At 41.0% G+C, this 21,011-nt stretch overlaps 1 protein-coding gene across 6 annotated transcripts in view; it reads left to right on the plus strand.

Annotated features, from left to right (window-relative positions):
• The window catches only part of rps6kl1 (ribosomal protein S6 kinase-like 1), a 97,353-nt gene that overhangs the window by 53,562 nt on the left and 22,780 nt on the right, over window positions 1-21,011 (plus strand). For 5 of the 6 annotated variants that reach the window (XM_073039228.1, XM_073039229.1, XM_073039226.1 and 2 more), the window contains exons 2-8: window positions 887-1,263; window positions 3,499-3,623; window positions 4,627-4,719; window positions 6,181-6,228; window positions 16,378-16,510; window positions 18,015-19,508; window positions 19,636-19,725. In XM_073039228.1, the coding sequence (XP_072895329.1) occupies window positions 942-1,263; window positions 3,499-3,623; window positions 4,627-4,719; window positions 6,181-6,228; window positions 16,378-16,510; window positions 18,015-19,508; window positions 19,636-19,725 (2,305 nt within the window). In that variant the 5' untranslated portion in view covers window positions 887-941. Of the gene's footprint in view, window positions 1-886; window positions 1,264-3,498; window positions 3,624-4,626; window positions 4,720-6,180; window positions 6,229-16,377; window positions 16,511-18,014; window positions 19,509-19,635; window positions 19,726-21,011 lie in introns of those variants that run through there. The other variant, XM_073039230.1, reaches the window with a different exon arrangement.

The following is a 21,011-nucleotide window of genomic DNA, read 5'->3' on the forward strand; positions in this document are numbered from 1 at the left end:
AAGGCACACACTCAGTGATTCAGAAACAAGATCTTCCCCTTTCCATTTGATTTCTGAATAGACATTGAATCCATGAACAATATCTCACTACTTTTTTATTTCTATTTTTTACACTACTTATTTAATTTAGCTATATAACCACCAGGCCATGGCCTGGCTCCGGGACAGCTTCTTCCACCAGGCCATCAGACTGATTAACTCATGCTGATTTGAGTATATAACATTGACTGTAAATTATAAATTACTATGATTGCATATTGCACATTTAGATGGAGACATAATGTAAAGATTTTTACTCATGTATGTAAAGGATGTAAGAAATAAAGTCAATTCAATATATATTATATAATTCAGTTTTTCTCTATTATTACTAATATTATGAATTGCATTGTACTGCTGCTGCAAAGTTAACAAATTTCGTGACATATGCCTGTGATATTAAACCTGATTCTGATAATTTTTTCTTTTAAAAAAAAAGGAAGTAGAAATTTGTCTTTAGTTACAAGTGCCAAAATAATTAGCCCTCTCCCACTTGTTGCCTTTCCCCATAATTATTGATTTCAGTGCTTGAGCAATAGCTCAACTATATGGACCAGAGTAGTTCAGTCACATAGAATGCATTTGTATTGTCGGTGTCAAGTGGGAATAGTACATAACTACAGAAGAATTAGTTCCTTGTGGTAATGGTTTAAGCAGACCTGCTCAATATGCAGAGCCTTATTTTGTATTTTGCCCTCTGTAACGTGCATTTCTGCAAATAGTTTTTGGAACATAGAAAGTTTTGTTTCCCTCACATGATTACATGAAATAAAAATGCTTAAACATAAAGGCAATGATTACTATTTAAAGCAATAACTTTTTCTGTCTTTGTGCTTTTGTCATGTAGACTCGTCTGATTCTTCTATTTTCCGTCCATCAATCATGGCTTGGTATTGGACTGAATGCTGTCCATCTTATGCTCTCTGAAGAAGACACTGACCATGCACAGCCTTGCTGGAGAACGACCAACAGGGCAAGATGCTGATCCCTGTTCTCGCCCCCTTTCTCAAGCCCGAGTTTACTTGGAGCAGATTCGGAGCCGGGTCTCCCCCAACCTCCAGGAGGGTCAGCAGCCTGCCAGAAATACAGCCTGCAAACGAGACTACTTGGTTGATGCAGCAAAGCAGATCCGCTTAGCGCTGGACAGGGAGGTTAATGAGGATTACGAAGCTGCATTTAACTATTACAAGAATGGAGTTGACCTGCTCTTGAAGGGAGTGCAAGGTATATGTTTTGCTTAGAACTTTTGTTTCACTCCAAAGTAGTTTGTGAGCCAGCTAGATTAGATAATTAATGAATAACAAGATTGGTGTATGTTGGTGGTCCTACTGTAAGTTGTTTTGTCAGTAGGTACAGAGACACAAGAAAATTTGCAGATGCTGGAAATCCAAAAGCAACCCATACAAAATGCTGGAGGAACTCAACAGGTCAGGCAGCATCTATGGAAAAGAGTAAACAGGCTATGTTTCAGGCAGAGGCTCTTCATCATGTCCTGATGAAGGCTCTCGGCCCAAAAGATTGATTAGTTCATCTTTTCCATCGATGCTGCCTGGCCTGCTGTGTTCCTCCAGCAGTTTGTATATGTTACTTTGTCAGTAAGTGAAATGCTCCAAAATGAAAAGCACTTCAGATTCTATTATCAGCATAAACCATCTTTAAAGTAATATGTTTGCAGCATGTTTTAAAGCAGAATCCCCGTGTATACAACGAGATTTATTTTTCACTTGCTTCATCATCACAGTCTCATTTATTAAAAACTTCATATATTATAGGGCTGACTGACTTTTGTTAACATATCTTTTGGCCTCTTGTCTCCAAGTTGGGCATTCTGATTAAATTAAAAAGCCAATAGAAGTTAGAGCCTGGGCTAAGGTCAATTGTGAACCAAGATTTTGAAATAACTGATCCAGGATTAGGGATAGAAGGCTGGTGTGTGGTGCTTGGGTTGCAATAATTGAGCATCATACTTTTCTAATGATTGTTCTATTCCCTTGTGGGAGTAAAATGAGATTAAGTTTAGAGTCCAGCTGAAGGGTCTTGACCAAAATGTTAACTGTCCATTTCCTTCCATAGATGCTATGTGGCACACAGGGTTTCTGAAGTGTGTTGATCCAGATTTCTGGATCTGCGGTCTTGTATGTTTCCATTGGGTTAGTTCTGATAGTTTTCATAGTGAGCAGCTTGATAATGTCTTTATAAATTTGTGTATTTAAAAATGGCTTCTTGCTTGAGCTTCTTCTCCTCTGCCTTACAATTCCTAAATGAACCCATGAACACTACCTCACTTTTTTTAAAAACAATATTATTTCAGGTTTGGCACCATCTTAAATCTATTCAATATAATATATATGATTTACTGATTTTTTTCCCCCTTTCTATATTATCATGTATTGCATTGAACTGCTGCTGCTAAGTTAACAAATTTTGTGGCACAGTGTTCAGTGAATTGCCATGAAATAGATGCACGTAGGGCTGAAGGATATTAATGAACAAACACCTCTCAGTATTTTAATATAAGGAGATTTGGTTTATGGTGGAGATAAGAATTGTAGAGTGAAAATTAAATATTCAGAATGGTTGTCAAGGAAAAATGAAGCATTTTGACAACAGATGTTGGCAATGTAGAGTCATAGATTTGTACTGCATAGAATCAGATCCTTCAGCCCAGCATATCTGAGCTCAGCCATCATCCTATCCATATTTATCTATACTAATCCCACATGCCTGCAATTATTCATAGTCCTCTGTGCCTTACTTGGTGAAGTAGCTGTACAGATGCCTTTTAAATGTTGTTACTCTTCTTACTTCCACTATCTCTCTAGTAGGTCATTCTAGATACCAACTAGAAAACAAATCCCTCAAGTGACATATATGCACTTCAATAATAAATTTACTTTGAACTTTGAACTACTCATTATTTGGTTGAATTCTGAATCTAGATGGAAAATTTGTACAGTTTCATTTCTAGTGATTGAGTTCTTTCAAGATACCTGGCTGTGTCATCTCGGAAGTTAGAGGACCATTATGGCAAGCTGATTAGGACTGACATTTCTCTATTTTGTCTTGGAAGTGAAGCAGAAAGAACATTATTAATTTCTCTTATTGTAGGCCATGTCCATGGGTATATTTAAAGCAGAAGTTGATAGTTTCCTGATTGGTCAGGGCATCAGAGGATATGGCAAGAAGGCAGGTGTATGGGGTTGAATGGGATCCAGCCATGTTGGAATGGCAGAGCAGACTTGATGGGCTGAATGGCCTATTTCTGCTACTGTCTTATGGTAAGTGCAGCACTTTGGCCACTTTCAGGGAAAACCATTCTGTCCATTGCACCTCTTAGAGCATTAGCAGAGAATTGAACGATTGATGCAACTCCGGAGGCATATGGGCCATTCAACCTAATTCATTTACTATTCTAGCTTGAACAACTTTTATTATTCTGCCTTTTTTTTTTAATTGCAGTTGATCCAAACAAAGAGCGTCGTGAAGCTGTGAAACGAAAAACGACCCAGTATTTGAAAAGAGCTGAGGAAATATTCGACTCTCACTTACAGGGAAGCTTAGGAAACGGTACCGACGATTCTGGGGTATGAAGAGCTGCATAGAATCTGGCAGTGCACGGCATGTTTTGAGTCTTGTGGGACTAAATTCATGTGGGGATGGATTCTAGGCTAAGCTCCTGTGGGGGCGGAAAAAGTCGGTCCTTTTTCCTGAGATTTCTCATTTTCCTACACAAAGCTACATCCATTATTTTCTCATTTTCCTTTCTTAACTTGCCATGATTGCTGCAATGAACATGTCTGACGTTATGTCTGATTTTGTAGGGTTGTATTTAATGTATCCTTTGCTTGCAAGGCATAGGCAAGACTAACCCTGGAAAGCATACTGTTTATGTTCAATGGACAAAGCATTAGTTACATTTTCCAAGAGAATGAAATGCAGAAATCTAGCATAGATAGGTCAACAATACAATTAAAACATATTGCTTTACCTATGTGTATATCTAGTTTTGAATTAAATAAGAATTGAGAATCTTAAATAATAATTGGTAGATCTTTTCATGTCATCCGGTCACCTCTGAGCAATTATGTCAGTACACCAACTGCATGTAGATTAAAATGTGGTACTTTGTTTCTTGCCCCTCCCTAAATAAAAGTACAAAGTTCATTGAACAATTGTTCATGATGCCTGTTTTTCTCTCAAGATAAATTGTCTATCCTCAGATTATGTTAATTAGATGGAATTGGAGAAATGTCACTATTATGTTAATGTTCATTCTGATTTCTAGCATCATTTGGATTTGTCTGTCATGACAAAGTAACATTCCGAGGCCAGATCATTGGTTACAGCTGTAACCTGCCCTCTTTATCAGTGAAATAATGGTCAGAATTGGCAAATAAAATATTTTTTTTCCACTTTGCCCCATTATCAGCCTCTTGCCCTGAGTAGAGAGGATACAGACTCTCTTTTGTATTGTCATTTCAAACTCTGTTTAGTCTCGTTGAGTTGTTTCTTTTTGGGCATGTTGTATCATGAGATAACGTCAGTCTTTATTGTCAACTCGCTTGCCTTTCTTCTTTTTGTTTGCAGGGTTTCAGCAGCCTGAGGTTTCGGCCAAATAGAATTCTCAGTTCCCCAGTAGAGGATTTAAAAATGTCGAAGGTCATTGCAATCATTGACAAGGTAATTATTCCCACCCTTTGTCCACAACCACCCATGCCCAGTGACCGCAATGCTATTGTTGGGTTAACATGCAATTGATTTGTAAGACTCTTGTAATTAAACTGAAAGTTTTAGTGCAGTTTTCATTGTCTCTCAAGTGAAATCCGTTGAGTTGTTTATTGACTTTCACACAGCTATTGCTAATTTTCAAAAACTCCTTAGACATTTTCCATGCTAATTTGATTTAGATGGGTATGTTGCAAGTGGAATGTATGCTAGATTTTTGTTACTATTTAGACTTGAATATTTCAGTCAGCAAAAGCTGTCCATTCTTTCCCTTTAACTATAAAACCATTTATTAAGTTTCCTTAATGAAATGTTTCCTATGACTTTCCCTTATAGGTTGCTGTAGTCTGTTTCTATTTATTACCATAACAGAATTTGTGATCTACCCACAAGTTCTGCTTTCCCAGAGCATTTTTAGCTGAGTGGTGGAGTCATGTAGCACAGAAAAATGCCCTTCTGCCCACTGAGTCCACTCCAACCATCAAGCATCCATTTGCATTTATCTTCTTTTATTTAGTCTTATCACCCCACCCCCCGGGATTTACCACTCACCTACAAGTGTTTATGTGGCCATTTCACCTACTGACCCATGTGTCTTTTGGAGGTGGAAGGAAACTGGAGCACCTGTAAGAAATGATGCGGTCAAAAATAACATGCAAATTCACACAGACATCACCAAAGGCTGACTGGGACTGAGCTCTCAGGAGCTGCAAGCCGGCAGCTTTCCCAGCTGTTTCACTGTCAGAGTCAATTCCCAAAATATCCTTATTTCAAAATTCCACTGTATCTTCATTTTTGCTCCCTCATTTAGTGGACATTTCTCAAAACCCTCATGGAGTAGATGTGGGAGAGGAAAGAGCTCTTTTTGTTTTCCAAAATTCTCGGCTTATGAATTGAGAATTGGATCATATTAAATGGTAGAATAAGAGATATAAATGTCCCACTTCTGTTCATATATTCCCCCTAGTGTCTAATGGACATGTAAGGCCATGTGCATCTAACCATTGCTTGTAATAGTAAAACTTTGGTAATCCACCATACATTTGGATTTCCCTGTGGTTTGACATTTGGCTCACCAGGAGATGTTCGCCACACTACTTAACAGGCCCCTGGTTGCTGTGATCCATCCAATCGCTGGGGCCCAGGGCCCAGAACCCAAACTTATGGAATCTGCTGTAAACTTTGTTCTATCGTATAACATCTTAAAGAATTAAGTAATTTGGAGTAACTCTGGAATGTCCATTAGTGCACAGCACACCTGCTGTGGTCGTGGTTTCAGCACACCCAAGAACGCTGGGTTAACAAAGTTTACTATAGTTAGAAGGCTCTTTTGCCTGAATCAGCTTGCACAAGAACAGTTCATTTACTGTCAGAATTAAGTAATATAGTTAATTATTCTTTTCCACTTTTGTCAAGGTGCTGTTAGTGCAGAATCCATCCACAAAGGAGCCTTTCATAGTTAAAGTAAGTATCTGAATTTCAAACTGGCTCGAAAGCACAGTCACTCAGAAAAGATTTGCTGTGTCCCTGACAGTTTTGGCTTTAATAGAAACCTGGTGACTGTGGTCACAGTCTGCCAAACCCTAAACTTTGGAATTTCCTCTGTAGCAGGTCCCAAAGCTGCATCTTTTTCCTCCATTTTATGAATTGGTATTGGTTTATTATTGTCACATGTACTGAGATACAGTGGAAAAACTTGTCTTGCATTTTGTTCATATGAAAAAAAATCATTATACAGTGCATTGAAACAGAACAACGTGAAGCAATTACAGAATGCAAAGTAAAATGTAAAATCTACAAAGTGCAGTTTTTATTGATATTACAAGTCAATTTTGTACTTAAGTTGAAAAATACACGAAAAATCACTTTGTGTTAACCAGACTTCTATAGTATTATAAAGAATGGGATAAAACTGAGTTAAGACCAATGAATAATTTCTGAAAATGGGGGATGGGAGTAGAGAGAGAAAATTTCTTCTGCTGTTCATAGGAATGAACATATGTATGTACATCAAACTTGTTAAGTTAGTAATTTTATGGAACTCATTGGTATATAAGAGTATACATGATTCAAGGATTCATAATCCGAGGACCGTCTGTAATATAGTGCATTGAAGTTCTGTGCTCACTATCTTGCAACCCAAGGTATAGATAACACTGTGCCACAGACTGTAAAAATGAAATCAAAAGACAGCTTTAAAATTAATACAAGAGTAAGTGCCTGCACGAGTAAGACAGAAACTGCTTTGACTTTTTAAATTATTTTATTTATTTAGGAAGCAGGAGCAAGAATCGACCATCTGACCCTTGAGCCTATCTGATCCTCTACCTCTGCATTTTCCTGCAATATTCTCATATCGCTTGATTCCCTAAATATCCATAAATCTTCCAATCAACACACAGAAAATGCTGGTGGAACGCAGCAGGCCAGGCAGCATCTATAGGAAGAAGTACAATCGATGTTTCAGGCCGAGACCCTTCATCAGGACTAACTGAAAGAAGAGATAGTAAGAGATTTGAAGGGGGGGGGGGGGGGAAATCCAAAATGATAGGAGAAGACAGGAGGGGGAAGGATGAAGCTAAAAGCTAGAAAGTTAATTGGCAAAAGGGATACAGAGCTGGAGAGGGGAGAGGGTCATGGGATGGGAGGTCCAGTGAGAAAGAAAGGGGGAGGGGAGTACCAGAGGAAGATGGAGAGCAGGCAAAGAGTGATTGTGAGAGGGATAGAGAAAATTTTAAAAATAAAAGGAGGGGGGAGAGAGAGATAAATAAATAAGGGATGGGGTAAAAAGGGGAGGAGGGGCATTAACGGAAGTTAGAGAAATCAGTGTTCATGCCATCAGGTTGGAGGCTACCCAGATGGAATATAAGGTGTTGTTCCTCCAACCTGAGTGTGGCTTCATCTTGACAGTAGAGGAGGCCACGAATTGACATATCAGAGTGGGAATGGGACGTGAAATTAAAATGGGTGGCCACTAGGAGATCCTACTTTCTTTGGCGGATAGAGCATAGGTGTTCAGCAAAACAGTCTCTAAGTCTGCGTCGGGTCTCACCAATATATAGAAGGCTGCACCAGGAGCACTGGACACAGTATATCACACCAGCCGACTCACAGGTGAAGTGTCGCCTCACCTGGAAGGACTGTCTGGGGCCCTGAATGGTGTTGAGGGAGGAAGTGTAAGGGCAGGTGTAGCACTTGTTCCGCTTACAAGGACAAGTGCCGGGAGGGAGATCGGTGGGAAGGGATGAGGGGGACGAATGGGCAAGGGAGTCATGTAGGGAGAGGGAAGCAGAAAGAGTGTGGGGAGGGAAAGATGTGCTTGGTGGTGGGATCCCGTTGAAGGTGGCGGAAGTTACAGAGAATTATATGTTGGACCCAGAGGCTTGTAGGATGGTAGATGAGGACAAAGGGAACCCTATCCTTAGTGGGGTGGCGGGAGGATGGGGTGAGAGCAGATGTGCGTGAAATGGGAGAGATGCTTTTGAGAGCAGAGTTGATGGTGGAGGAAGGGAAGCCCCTTTCTTTAAAATAAAGAAGACATCTCCTTCGTCTTGGAAAGAAAAGTCTCATCCTGAGAGCAGATGCAGCGGAGACGGAGGAATTGTGAGAAGGGGATGGCATTTTTGCAAAAGACAGGGTGGGAAGAGGAATAGTCCAAGTAGCTGTGAGAGTCTGTAGGTTTATAGTAGATATCAGTAGATAAGCCGTCTCCAGAGATGGAGACAGAAAGATCAGGAAAGGGGAGGGAGGTGTCGGAAATGGACCAGGTAAATTTGAGGGCAGGGTGAAAGTTGGAGGCAAAGTTAATGAAGTCAACGAGCACAGCATGCATGCAGGAAGCAGTGCCAATGCAGTCGTCGATGTAGCGAAGGAGAAGTGGGGGACAGATACTAGTATAGGCTAGGAACATGGACTGCTCCACAAGGCCAACAAAAAGGCAGGCATACGGGACCTATGGCTACACCTTTAGTTTGGAGGAAGTGGGAGGAGCCAAAGGAGAAATTATTAAGAGTAAGGGCTAATTCCACTAGATGGAATGTAGAGGGGAACTGGTTAGATTTGGAATCCAAAAAGGAGTGAAGAGCTTTGAGACCTTCCTGGTGGGGGATGGTGGTATACAGGGACTGGACATCCATGGTGAAATTAAGGTGGTGGAGGCCAGGGAACTTAAAATCATTGGAAAAAATTCAGAGCATGAGAAGTGTCACGAACATCCCTGAATGGTGGTGAGGGAGGAAGTGTAAGGGCAGGGGTAGCACCTCCCATAAATCTTCCGATCTCTTTTTTTTTAATGAACTGAATGACTGAGCCTCCACGGCCCAACTTCTTATCCCCAGTGCATAGAGAAATCCAAAGGTCTACCACCTCTATAAAAAGATTACTCTTCACATCAGTCCTAAATGGCCCAAGAGGTTCCCACTAAGTTAAGGAAACAAATATGCTTGCCACTTGTTCAGCATTGTAAAAAATTTTTTTACATTTCAATGAGACCTCCTCTTATTCTTATAAACTCAACTATTCTACTTAATGTCTATTCTACTTATTCTAATGTCTCTTTTTATGGCAAACCTGTCATCATCAGAATCAGTTTAATGATTTTTTTTTTCTCTGTCCATGATAGGTATATCCATTTTTAGGTAAGGAGACTAAAATTGTCGGAGTCAGGAACCGTAGAGCATGGAAATGCCCAACCCATCCATGCCAATCAAGTCGCCTACCTGAGCTAGTCCTGTTTGCCTGTGTTTGGCCATTATCCCTCTAAACTTTTCCTATCCATCTGCCTGACTAAATATCTTTTTTTTATTATTAAGTGCAATCGTGAATAATAGATCAGAAATGCTGATCAAGTCAACTAGTTCTCAAAGAGAACTCTGATAGGCCAATCAGATGGTTCACTGCTGCTCAGTGATAGAACATTAAAAAATCATATGTACAATTAAGAAACATCAAAAAATGGTAGAAATACTGGAGTCATGATGATCATGAAGAAGTCTGCTGGAGAGACACATTTATACACATGCTGTCCTCCATAATTCAGAGAGATTGAAGGATAAGGTTACAGGGTAACAAAACGTGACAGCAGCACTTGGAACTAAAAAAACTAATCCCTACCAGGAGAAAAATGTTGTAAATGTACTTTCTCTGATTCCATTTCTCCACCGCTTTTTGTGTGGAACAGTTGTCCCTGAAGTCCCCTTTAAACCTTTCCCCTCTCACATTAAGTCTATTTTTAGTTTCCTCTACCCTAGGACAAAGATTGTGACTATTTCACCTCATCCATGCCCCTCATCTATAAAGATCACCCCTCAGCCTCCTTTTTCCATGGTAAGAAGCCCCAGTCTATCTGGTCTTGTAACTCAAGCCCTCTAATCACCGTATCATCATTGCAATTCTTTCCTGTACCCTTTCCATTTCTCACCAACATTTTATACAGTTGTAACATGTCATTCCAACCCTTGTACTCATTGCTTATCAGCAAGTGTATCAAATTCCAGCTTCACCACCCTGTCGATCAGTGGTTACAACTTTCAGGAAATCAAGTACTCATACCCCAAGCGCTCTCTATTTTATAACATTCCTCAGGGCTCTGCCATTTACTGTGCAAGCCCTGTCCCGATTTAACTTGCCAAAATGTAATACTTTGCACTTGTCTGAATTAAATTCTTGGATAGGCACATGGAGCTTAGAAGGATAGAGGGCAATGGGTAACCCTAGGTAATTTCTAAAATAAGTACATGTTCGGTACAGCATCATGGGCCTAAGGGCCTGTATTGTGCTCCAGGTTTTCTATTTTTCTAAATTCCATTTTGCGATTTCTTTGTCCACATATCCAGGTGATCTAAATCCTGTAGTAATCATAAACAACCTTAATTGTTCACTGTGCCATCATCAATTGTAATGTCATCACAAACTTACTAACTACATTCTTATTCCAAATCTTCAATACATACAACAAACAGCAGTGGATTCAGCACTGATTCCTGCGCACGTCATTTGTCACAGGTCCCCAATCTGAAAATTGACTGTCCACTACCACCTTCCTTCCACCATTTGGCTAGTTCACCTTGGATCTCATCTGATCTACCCTTCCAGTCCAAACTACCATGCAGGATCTTGTCAAAGGCCTTGATAAAGTTCGCATCGGTGACGTCTAATGCCCTGCCCTCATCAATTCTCTTCGTCGCCTCTTCAAAAAAAACTCCTATCAAATTTGTGAGATATGATTTCCCATGCTTTCATCCAGCTTCTTCTGTTTTTGTTTAATTCTAGCATCTACAGTTTTATTTGTATCCCATCTTGCATCTGAATTTAGAGCTTTTTAGAGGCATGAACTACGGTTATGATTTTGTTATAAATAACAACTGAGAAAGACAAGCCAGTAAATTCCATTTCAGTCATGTTTTCTTACTGCTTTGGCGGTAGGGTAGCACTAGGGCTTGAGAAAGGTAGGACTGCTGATGACATTAGTTTTCATTGTGGTAGTCCTTAAGTACTTATTTCCCAAAATAAAATGCCCAGTGTAAAATCTAAGAACCTAAGTTGACTTAGTCCTATGGTTCATGTGAGGACATGCACACAACGCTTCATCTGGAATTAATTACTACTTTTCTGTAGAAATAGGTTCAGCTATTTAACTCTTCTAGAATCAAATGTATTATGTATACTGTCACCATGAAAGTAAGTGGTAGTTGGATCAGGACATTAGTAATGTTTTCAGTAATAAGCAATATTTCAAGGATGTTGTATTTTGTTCAATAGATGTATGATTGTGAAAACTTGAAACCTGACACAGATTCCACTCAGTACAGATGGGGCAGCAGGTAATATCAGAGTTGCCAAATCTTCCAGATTAGTGTAGGAAGGGTCAGAAATTGTAGAATAATCTTGGTGTGGTCATGACTAACTAGTAGAAAACTTTCTCTGCACAGATATTGCTAAAAGGATGTTTGATTCTGCAAGGTTGTTGGAGGCAGGTATCTTGTGGTGAAATCTCCCAGAATATTGCTTTTAAATCGGAGCAAGAGGCTGAGAGTGAAGGAGTAAGGAATCTCAGAGAGAAGCCATTTTTTTTTTTTACCTGCTCAGGGAAAAGAGGCTAGACTGCACAGGTACGTGACGTAGAGCACCAAAGGTTGAAAAAGGCGACCACCATATCCAGCGGGCAGTGGAGTGAGAGGGGGCAGAGTGGGACAGCTTTGGCTCTACAGGCTTTGGCGTGAACAGGCAGAGACGAGGGTAGGTTCCAGTAAGTTTCTGTTTGTTTAGAGTAGAGAGAATGCCAGGCAGAATGTTGGAATGCTCCTCTTGCAGGATATGGGAAGTCAGGGAGACCTCCGGTGTCCCTGACAACAACACCTGCAAGAAGTACATCCAGCTGCAGCTCCTAACAAACTGCATTAGGGAACTGGAGCAGGAGCTGGATGACCTCCAGATCATTCGGGAGAATGAGGAGTTTATAGATAGTAGTTTCAGAGAGGTAGCTACGCCAAAGCAGCAGGGCACAGGTAATTGTGTTACCGTCATGCGAGGGAAGGGGAAAGGGCAGGCAGATCAGGGTTCCCCTGTGGCCATTCCCCTCAACAACAGGTATACCGATTTGGATACTGTTGGGGGGGATGACTTACCTGGGACAAGCTGTGGCAGCTGGATCTCTGGCACTGAGTCTGGTTCTACAGTGCAGAAGGGAGGGTGGAAGAAGAGGAGAGTGGTAGTGATAGGGGACTCAATAGTTAGACGTACAGACAGGAGGTTCTGTGGTCGTGACAGAGAATCCCTGATGGTTTGTTGCCTCCCGGGTCCCAGGGTCATGGGATGTCTCTGATCACGTGCACAGCATTCTGAAGTGGAAGGGTGATCAGCCAGATGTCATGGTACACATCGGTACCAATGACATAGGAAGAAAGAGTGAGGAGGTCCTGAAAAGTGAGTATAGAGAGCTTGGTATAACCATATAACAATTACAGCACGGAAACAGGCCATGTCGGCCCTTCTAGTCCTTGCCGAACGTTTACTGTCAACTATTCCCACCGACCTGCACTCAGCCCATAACCCTCCTTTCCTTTCCTGTCCATATACCTACCCAATTTTACTTTAAATGACAATATTGAACCTGCCTCTACCACTTCTACTGGAAGCTCGTTCCACACAGCTACCACTCTCTGAGTAAAGGAGTTCCCCCTCGTGTTACCCCTAAACTTTTGCCCCCTAACTCTCAACACATGTCCTCTTGTTTAAATCTCCCCTACTCTCAATGGAAAAAGTCTATCCACATCAACTCTATCTATCCCCCTCATAATTTTAAATACCTCTATCAAGTCCCCCCTCAACCTTCTATGCTCCAAAGAATAAGACCTAACTTGTTCAACCTTTCTCTGTAACTTAGGTGCTGAAGCCCAGGTAACATTCTAGTAAATCTTCTCTGTACTCTCTATTTTGTTGACATCTTTCCTATAATTTGGTGACCGGAACTGTACACAATACTCCAAATTTGGCCTTACCAATGCCTTGTACAATTTTAACATTACATCCCAACTCCTATACTCAATGCTCTGATTTATAAAGGCCAGCATACCAAAAGCTTTCTTCACCACTCTATCCACATGAGATTCCATCTTCAGGGAATATGCACCATTATTCCTAGATCACTGTTCTACTGCATTTTTCAATGCCCTACCATTTACCATGTACATCCTATTTTGATTAGTCCTACCAAGATGTAGCACCTCACACTTACCAGCATTAAACTCCATCTGCCATCTTTCAGCCCACTCTTCTAACTGGCCTAAATCTCTCTGCAAGCTTTGAAAACCTACTTCATTATCCACAACGCCACCTATCTTAGTATCATCTGCATTCTTACTAATCCAATTGGTAGAAAGTTACAAAGCAGGACCTCGAGGAGGGTAATCTCAGGATTGCTACTTGTGCCATGCCCCAGTGAGGGTAAGAGTAGGATGCTCTGGCAGATGAACACGTGGCTGAGGAACTGGTATAGGGGGCAGGGTTTCAGATTTCAGGATCATTGGGACCTCTTCGGGGGCAGGTGAGACCTGTACAAGAGAGACAGGTTACACTTGAAGTACAGAGAGACCAATATCCTTGCAGGGAGGTTTGTTAGTGCTATTGGGGAGGGTTTAAACTAGATTTGCAGGGGGATGGGAACCAGAGTGACAGAGCAGATAGTGGAGCGGAGGTGAAAATAAATGATGTTAAAAGTTCATGCAAAGTCAGAAATAGAAGGGTTGAGTGTAGTGGTAATAATCTACTGAGGTGTGTCTATTTCAATGCAAGGAGTATTGTGGGGAAGGCTGATGAGCTGAGGGCGTGGATTGACACATGGAATTACGATATTATAGCCATTAGTGAAACTTGGCTACAGGAGGGGCAGGACTGGCAGCTTAATGTTCCAGGGTTCCGATGTTTTAGACATGATTAAGGCAGAGGGATGAAGGTTGGTTGGGGGGGGGGGGGGGGGGTGTAGGATTGCTAGTCAGGGAAAATTTTACAGCAGTGCTCAGGCAAGACAGATTAGAGGGCTTGTCTACCGAGGCCATGGGGTGGAGCTGAGAAACAGGAAAGGTATGACCACATTAATGGGGTTGTATTATAGACCACCCAATAGTCAGCGAGAATTGGAAGAGCAAATCTGCAGAGAGATAACAGACAACTGCAAGAAACATGAAGTTGTGATAGTAGGGGATTTTAATTTTCCACATATTGATTGGGACTCCCATACTGTTAAAGGTCTAGACAGGTTAGAGTTTGTAAAATGTGTTCAGGAAAGTTTTCTAAATCAATATATAGAGGTACCAACTAGGGAGGATGCAATATTAGATCTCCTATTAGGAAACGAGTTAGGACAGGTGATGGAAGTGTGTGTAGGGGAACACTTTGGTTCCAGTGATCATAACACCATTAGTTTCAACTTGATCATGGATAAAGATAGATCTGGTCCTCGGGTTGAGGTTCTAAACTGGAAAAAAGGCCAAATTTGTAGAAATGAGAAAGGATCTAAAAAGCGTAGATTGGAACAGATTGCTCTTTGGCAAGGATATGATTGGTAAGTGCGAGGCCTTCAAAGGAGAAATTTTGAGTGTGCAGAGTTTGTATGTTCCTGTCAGGATTAAAGCAAATCAATAAGTTTCAAGACTTTGACCTCGATACCTCTCAATGCATTTGGACTCTTGATTTTCTCGCTTGCAGACCCCAGTTAATTTGGATTGGCAACAATATCTCCTTCACAAACTCCATCAGCACAGTTGCACTACAAAGCTCTGTGCTTAGCTCCCTGCTCTACTTACTTTACACTTATGCCTATGCACAGCTCCAGTGCCATGTTAAAGTTTGCTGAAGATACCAATGACATCTTGAAAATCTGGCAGAGTTGTACCTCAACAAACACCTTTTTACTCAATGTTAGTAAGACAAAGGACCTGATTATTGACCAGGAGAAGAAAATTAAAACTCCATGAGCCAGTCCTCATCAGATGTGGAGAGGATCAGCAACTTTAAATTCCTCAGTGTTTCAGAGGACCTGTCCTGGGCCCAGCATGTAAATGCGATTACAAAGAAAGCATGGCAGCACCTATACTTTCCTATGAGTTTGCAATGATTCAGCATGATATCTAAAACTTTCACAAATGTCTGTAGATGTGTGGTGGAGAGTACATTGACTGGCTGCATCACAGCCTGGTATGGAAACACCAATGTTCTTGAATAGAACATCCCCATTGTGGATATGTCCCAGTCCTTCAAGCCCTCCCCACTGTTGAGCACATCTACAAGGAGTGTTATCGCAGAAAAGTAGCATCCATCATCATGGACCCTCCCCCACCACCCAGGTCATGTTTTCTCTCTGCTATCATCAAGTAAATGATACAGGAGCATCAGGACTCTCACCACCAGGCTCTTGAACCAAAGGGAATAACTTCACTCAGCTTCATTTGCCCCACCAATAAAATGTTTCCATGACCTATGGGCTCACTTTCAAGGACTCTTCATGTCATGTTCTCAATATTCATTATTTATTTATTGTAATCATTTTTTTTTCTTTTTTATTTGCACAGTTTGTTGTCTTTTTGCACACTGGTTAAACACCCAAGTTGGTGTGGTCTTTCATTGATTCAGTTACGGTTATTATTCTATGGATTTGAGTATGCCTGCAGGGTCATATACAATGATATATGTACTTAAACAATAAACTTACTTTAACTTATTTGTCTTATTTATGAATTGCAAATTATTCATTACTGCATAGTGTACTGGTGGATGTCAATGCTTAAATTGCTTAAGTAATCTATGAGAAGCAGTGGAAGCTACCTCAGTATATATATGTAAGACAAGGTTGGATAGATTTTTGCATAGTAGGGGAATTAAGGGTTCTGGGGAAAAGGCAGATAGGTGGAAATGAGTCCATGGCCAGATCAGCCATGATATTGAGTGGCAGAGCAGGGTCAGCAAGTCAGGTGGCCTACTCCTGCTCCAATTTCTTATTATGTTCTTATAGGGAGAGAATACTGGCACGGTCTGGTCCATCTCTGACTGCTTGTTTAACAATTTACCAATGGGTTGTGTCTGTGATGAAGACTCACATCCTTTTTCTCCTCTTTGTAGAGCCTGCCTAAATGTAGCCTGATAAATCGCGAGCGGCAAACAATAATACCACAGGGTGTTCCATTCATGGTTCGACTCTTGCAGTATTACGTCAGTGACGATGCAGTCTTTCTTCACCTAGAACACGTACCTGGTAAGGTACCTCTGAAGAGCTCTGTAGCAAGGGAACCATGGTGGAATGAAATTTATGGAATTACATTAAGTGAACCTAAAATATTTTGAGTGGAAGGTACAAAAAGATTGGGCAGAGTTTAGAAGTTGCCAACACAGAGGGTGGTTCTTTGGCCCCCATTTTAGCATTTACTTAAATCTTGGGTGCAGCTAATGTGGAAAGGAGTAATTATCTGATGTTGTTTTCTCATGCTCATGAGCAATGCTACAGAAATGCTTTTGAGAATAAAACCATGTACTTCATAGAAGTGATTGGACTTGGATAAAAGGGGAATGATTCCTGAAACTGTGTTATATGGATGTAATAACACAGCTGTACTTGGCTTTGCATTCAACTCCCCAATCCACCTTCGTGAATAGACAAGAAATAAAATGTCAACATATCCATTTACTATAGTTTGTTTTTGAGGAATCTGAATTTGGATTTTGAGTCAAAGCCAAACAACATGCAACTATTTCAGAACTAAAAGGCTAATCAGTATTTATTTTAATAAAGTCATAATTTTCTATACCTTTGATAAGAATGAATTAATTTACACTCCTTGAGAATGAATTGCTCCTTTATGTAATTCCTTTCATAAGCTTCAAATGGGCCAAACAAAGCACAGACCTAAGATTTTTTTAAATATAGAAAATCCAACAGCCAATTTGAATACAACGTGATCCAGAAAACAGAAACCTGAACCTGTTTTTAGCAGTGTTATATGTGGAATGTAATGTTACTGGGGAAACACTCTTCAAAGTACATTTATTATCAAAGTATGTAAACCGTACACATCCTTGAGATTCATCTTCTTTCAGGCAGCCAGGTGGCACAGTAGAGTAGTGCTTAGCATAATGCTTTACAGTACAGATGTCCCAGGGTTCAATGCCCGACACTGCCTATAAGGATTTTGTACGTTCACCCCGTGACTGCCTAGGTTTCCTCTGAGAGCTCCCATTTCATCCCACAGTCCAAAGACGTACCATTTGGTAGGTTAATTAGTCATTGTGAACTGGTGCGTGATTAAGCTAGGGTTACATCCGTGTGTTGCTGTGCGGCATGGCTCAAAGGGCCTATTCCACGCTACATCTCAGTAAAACAGAAACACAGTAGAACCCATAAAAAACAATATAGCAGATTCTTAGCAAACACCCAGTATGCAAAAAAACATGCAATTTTTAAAAGTAAACAAATAAACCCAACATTAACTCCAGAGTCCCCAAACATGAGTCCTCTGCCACAGAGCCAGCTCAACACAAAAGCACGCATCTTGAGAATAGAACCAGGGAACCTTTAGACACACCTGAGCAGTGACATCTTCTTGGCTTAATGATGGTCAGTGCAGCACTTCCTCATTACATTTTCACCTTTAACTTTCATCCTTTTGCATTCTTTGTTGTTTCATTTGCATTGTGGTGCCGCTACAAGTTCGCCTATGTCTAATGTAGCATGTGGTCTCATTGTTTCCTTCCTTTGCCTTCAGGTGGGAAACTCTGGTCTCAGCTGCGTCATTACCGGCCGGCCGTCACGGGAAAAGGGATGGAATTCCCGGAATGCTCCAGTCCACATCACAAGACCATTAAACTAAAGAACAGCTACACTGCACCCTCTCTCGCACTAACATGTAACGATGCTTCCACGCTTGCACCGGTCAGCAAAGGGTGCTGGCAAAGAGAAGACAAGAATAAAATGTGCAAAGAATTCACCAGGGAGTACAGTTACAACACTGATGGATTCGGAAACACACAGACAAGGACAGATCTGGGTGTAAGTGACAAGCCACCTTGTCACATGAATGGTGCAAATCAACAAAATGCACAGAATGAGTGTGCAAACAGGACAAGGATTTGGCAGGGAAATAACAAAGTTTCGAAAACTAGCCCATCACAAATTGGCTTGAAGCAAAGTCCTGAGAGGATAAATTTGCAGGCTGCAAATCTGGAATACACTGCTGGTGTAACCTTTGACCTTGCATTCCTTTCAGAAGAGGGCAGAGACTTAACTCAAAGTAATAAAATTTTGAATCACACTATGAGCAGCAGTGTGGACAGTTTGATGCAAAAAGATCTGCGGCATGGAAAGATTCAGCTTCACTCACAGGGTGAAGTTTTACACTCCCCTGATCATTTTTCAGAGACCAAAGACTCCAATAAGTCACTAAGCCCAAAGTCATCAAGAACTTACCAAAATCAAGCCACTCCAGATTTGTTGAAAGGGAAGTTCTCATTGGTTAATGAGAAATCTCAACACGGATCTAGCCCAATTAGAAGTCCTGTTAGAGCCACCAGTTTGAATTTGAAGGCTGGCACAAGACAAGGAAGGAGGGGTTCCTACCAAATAACAATCAATCCTTTGGATACAATTGATAGTAAAGTTAGTAGTGTAATGGATAGCTCCAACCTGGTCATTATAGGGTCATCAGCTGTCTTGCCTGCAAGGAATACAACTGTCACTGTCTTGGAGAAAGGGCAGTCAGAGCAGAAGACTTCAGTCAGTGTACTCAGCTCTGTACATCAAAGTAATGGGCATCTGTCATCACTAAGTGTAATTGAATCTCCATTAAAATTATTATCATTGAAAGACAAAACACCTGAAGAAATGCTGAACTACAAAGATAAGAATTCTGCAAATCTAGATTATCAACTTAAACTTCCAGACCAGTTTCCGGTCTCTGAAACCTGCTGTGATCATGTGGATCACAGTTCCAGAATAGTTGCAGGCAAAGGTACATTTTGCAGAGTTGACAGTGCAAGATCCTTGAACAGGACATTAGACTCCTCAGCTCCTTCCAAAACAGAAGGCCATTTCTTATCCCCTCCATCAATCCATCCAAATGCTGAACAGTCCATCTCAGTCCTGTCAGAGGATCAGATCAGAATCTGGGTGGCCGAGATAGTTCTTGCCTTAGAGAGTCTACATCAGCAAGGAATTATCTGTCAGGATCTAAACCCTAGAAATATACTTGTGGACAATGCAGGTGAGTTCAGAGAAAAATGCATAGAAGATTTTAAACTGGTAATTCCTGGTTGTTGCTTCTGTTTTACAGCAATGAAGTGCTGTTCAAAGTCATAGACTAGAACTTCTAATTCTGTTTTATATTACAGGCCACATTTGCCTCACCTATTTTGGCCAGTGGAGTGAAGTTGAAGTTCAGTGTAACACAAGAGCCATAGAGGACATGTATTGTGCACCAGGTAATGGGGTTTGACAGTACAAGACTGAACCTGGGTGGTGTTTAAGTTTTCCTGGTGAAGCATTGGGATGCTCTGCCATCTTAATAGTTGTTAATTAATTCATTAATAATTGCAATACGTTTATCATGGGGCACTGACATCAAAGGTTGGTGAATTTTCATCAGACTAGGGTTGGCAGATATGAGCATTATGGAAATTAAATTTGGGCACCTTCGCTCCTAAATTCTTCTTGGGCTTCAAGCCCGATACATGTATCAATTATAACCAATGTTTTGATGACAAACTGCCACCTTCTTCAAGGGTGAAGATGGCAGAGTTTATCATCGAAATGTCAGTTATAATCGATACCTGTGCCTGGTTTGAAGCCCGAGAAAAGTTTATTCGTCATACTTGTCAGGAAAGCACCAGATCCTTTTTCACCTTTGCTCCTGTTTATTATGTGATTGCTAGTAACAGATACCATTGTGAATCCATACCACTTTGTGAGTGACTTGGTTAAAAGACTTGCCAGTGTTTTCATGACAAACCATAAGACATAGGAGCAGAATGGCCATCTGGCCCATGGAGTCTGCGCCGCCATTCAATCATGGCTAATCCTTTTTTTCTGTCTCCTCCTCAATCCCAGTTCCTGGCCTTCTCCCAGTAACATTTGATGCCATGACCTGGCCTTCACAGCTGCATATGGAAAAAGATTCCACAAATTTACCACCCGTTGGCTAAAGAAATTTCTCCATATCTCTGTTTTGAAAGGGTGCCCCTCTATCCTGAGGCTGTGTTCTTTTGTCCTAGACTCTCCCACCATAGGAAACATCCTTTCCATATCTACACTGTCTAGACCTTGCAGCATTCAAAAGGATTCTGTGAGATCCTCCCTCATCCTTAATTCCAGCGAGTACAGACCCAGAGCCATCAAACTTTTCTCGTATGATAACCCTTTCATTCCTGGAATCATCCTTGTGAACCTCCTCTGGACCCCCTCCAATGCCAGCACATCTTTTCTAAGACAACGGGCTGAAAACTGTTACAATACTCAAGGCCTCACCAGTGCCCTATAAAGCCTCAGCATCACACACTTGCTCTTGTATTCTAGATCTCTTGAAATTAATGCTAACATGGCATTTGCCTTCCTCACTGCCGACTCAACCTACAAGTTAACCTTTATATATAGTGTTCTACACAAGAACTCCCAAGTCCCTCTGCATCTCAGATTCCTGGATTTTCTTCCTGTTTAGAAAATAGTCCGTACATTTATTTCTACTACTAAAGCGCATGACCATGCATTTTCC

Source organism: Hemitrygon akajei, chromosome 3, assembly GCF_048418815.1.
Source record: "Hemitrygon akajei chromosome 3, sHemAka1.3, whole genome shotgun sequence".
In the NCBI taxonomy this organism is placed as follows: Eukaryota; Metazoa; Chordata; class Chondrichthyes; order Myliobatiformes; family Dasyatidae; genus Hemitrygon; species Hemitrygon akajei.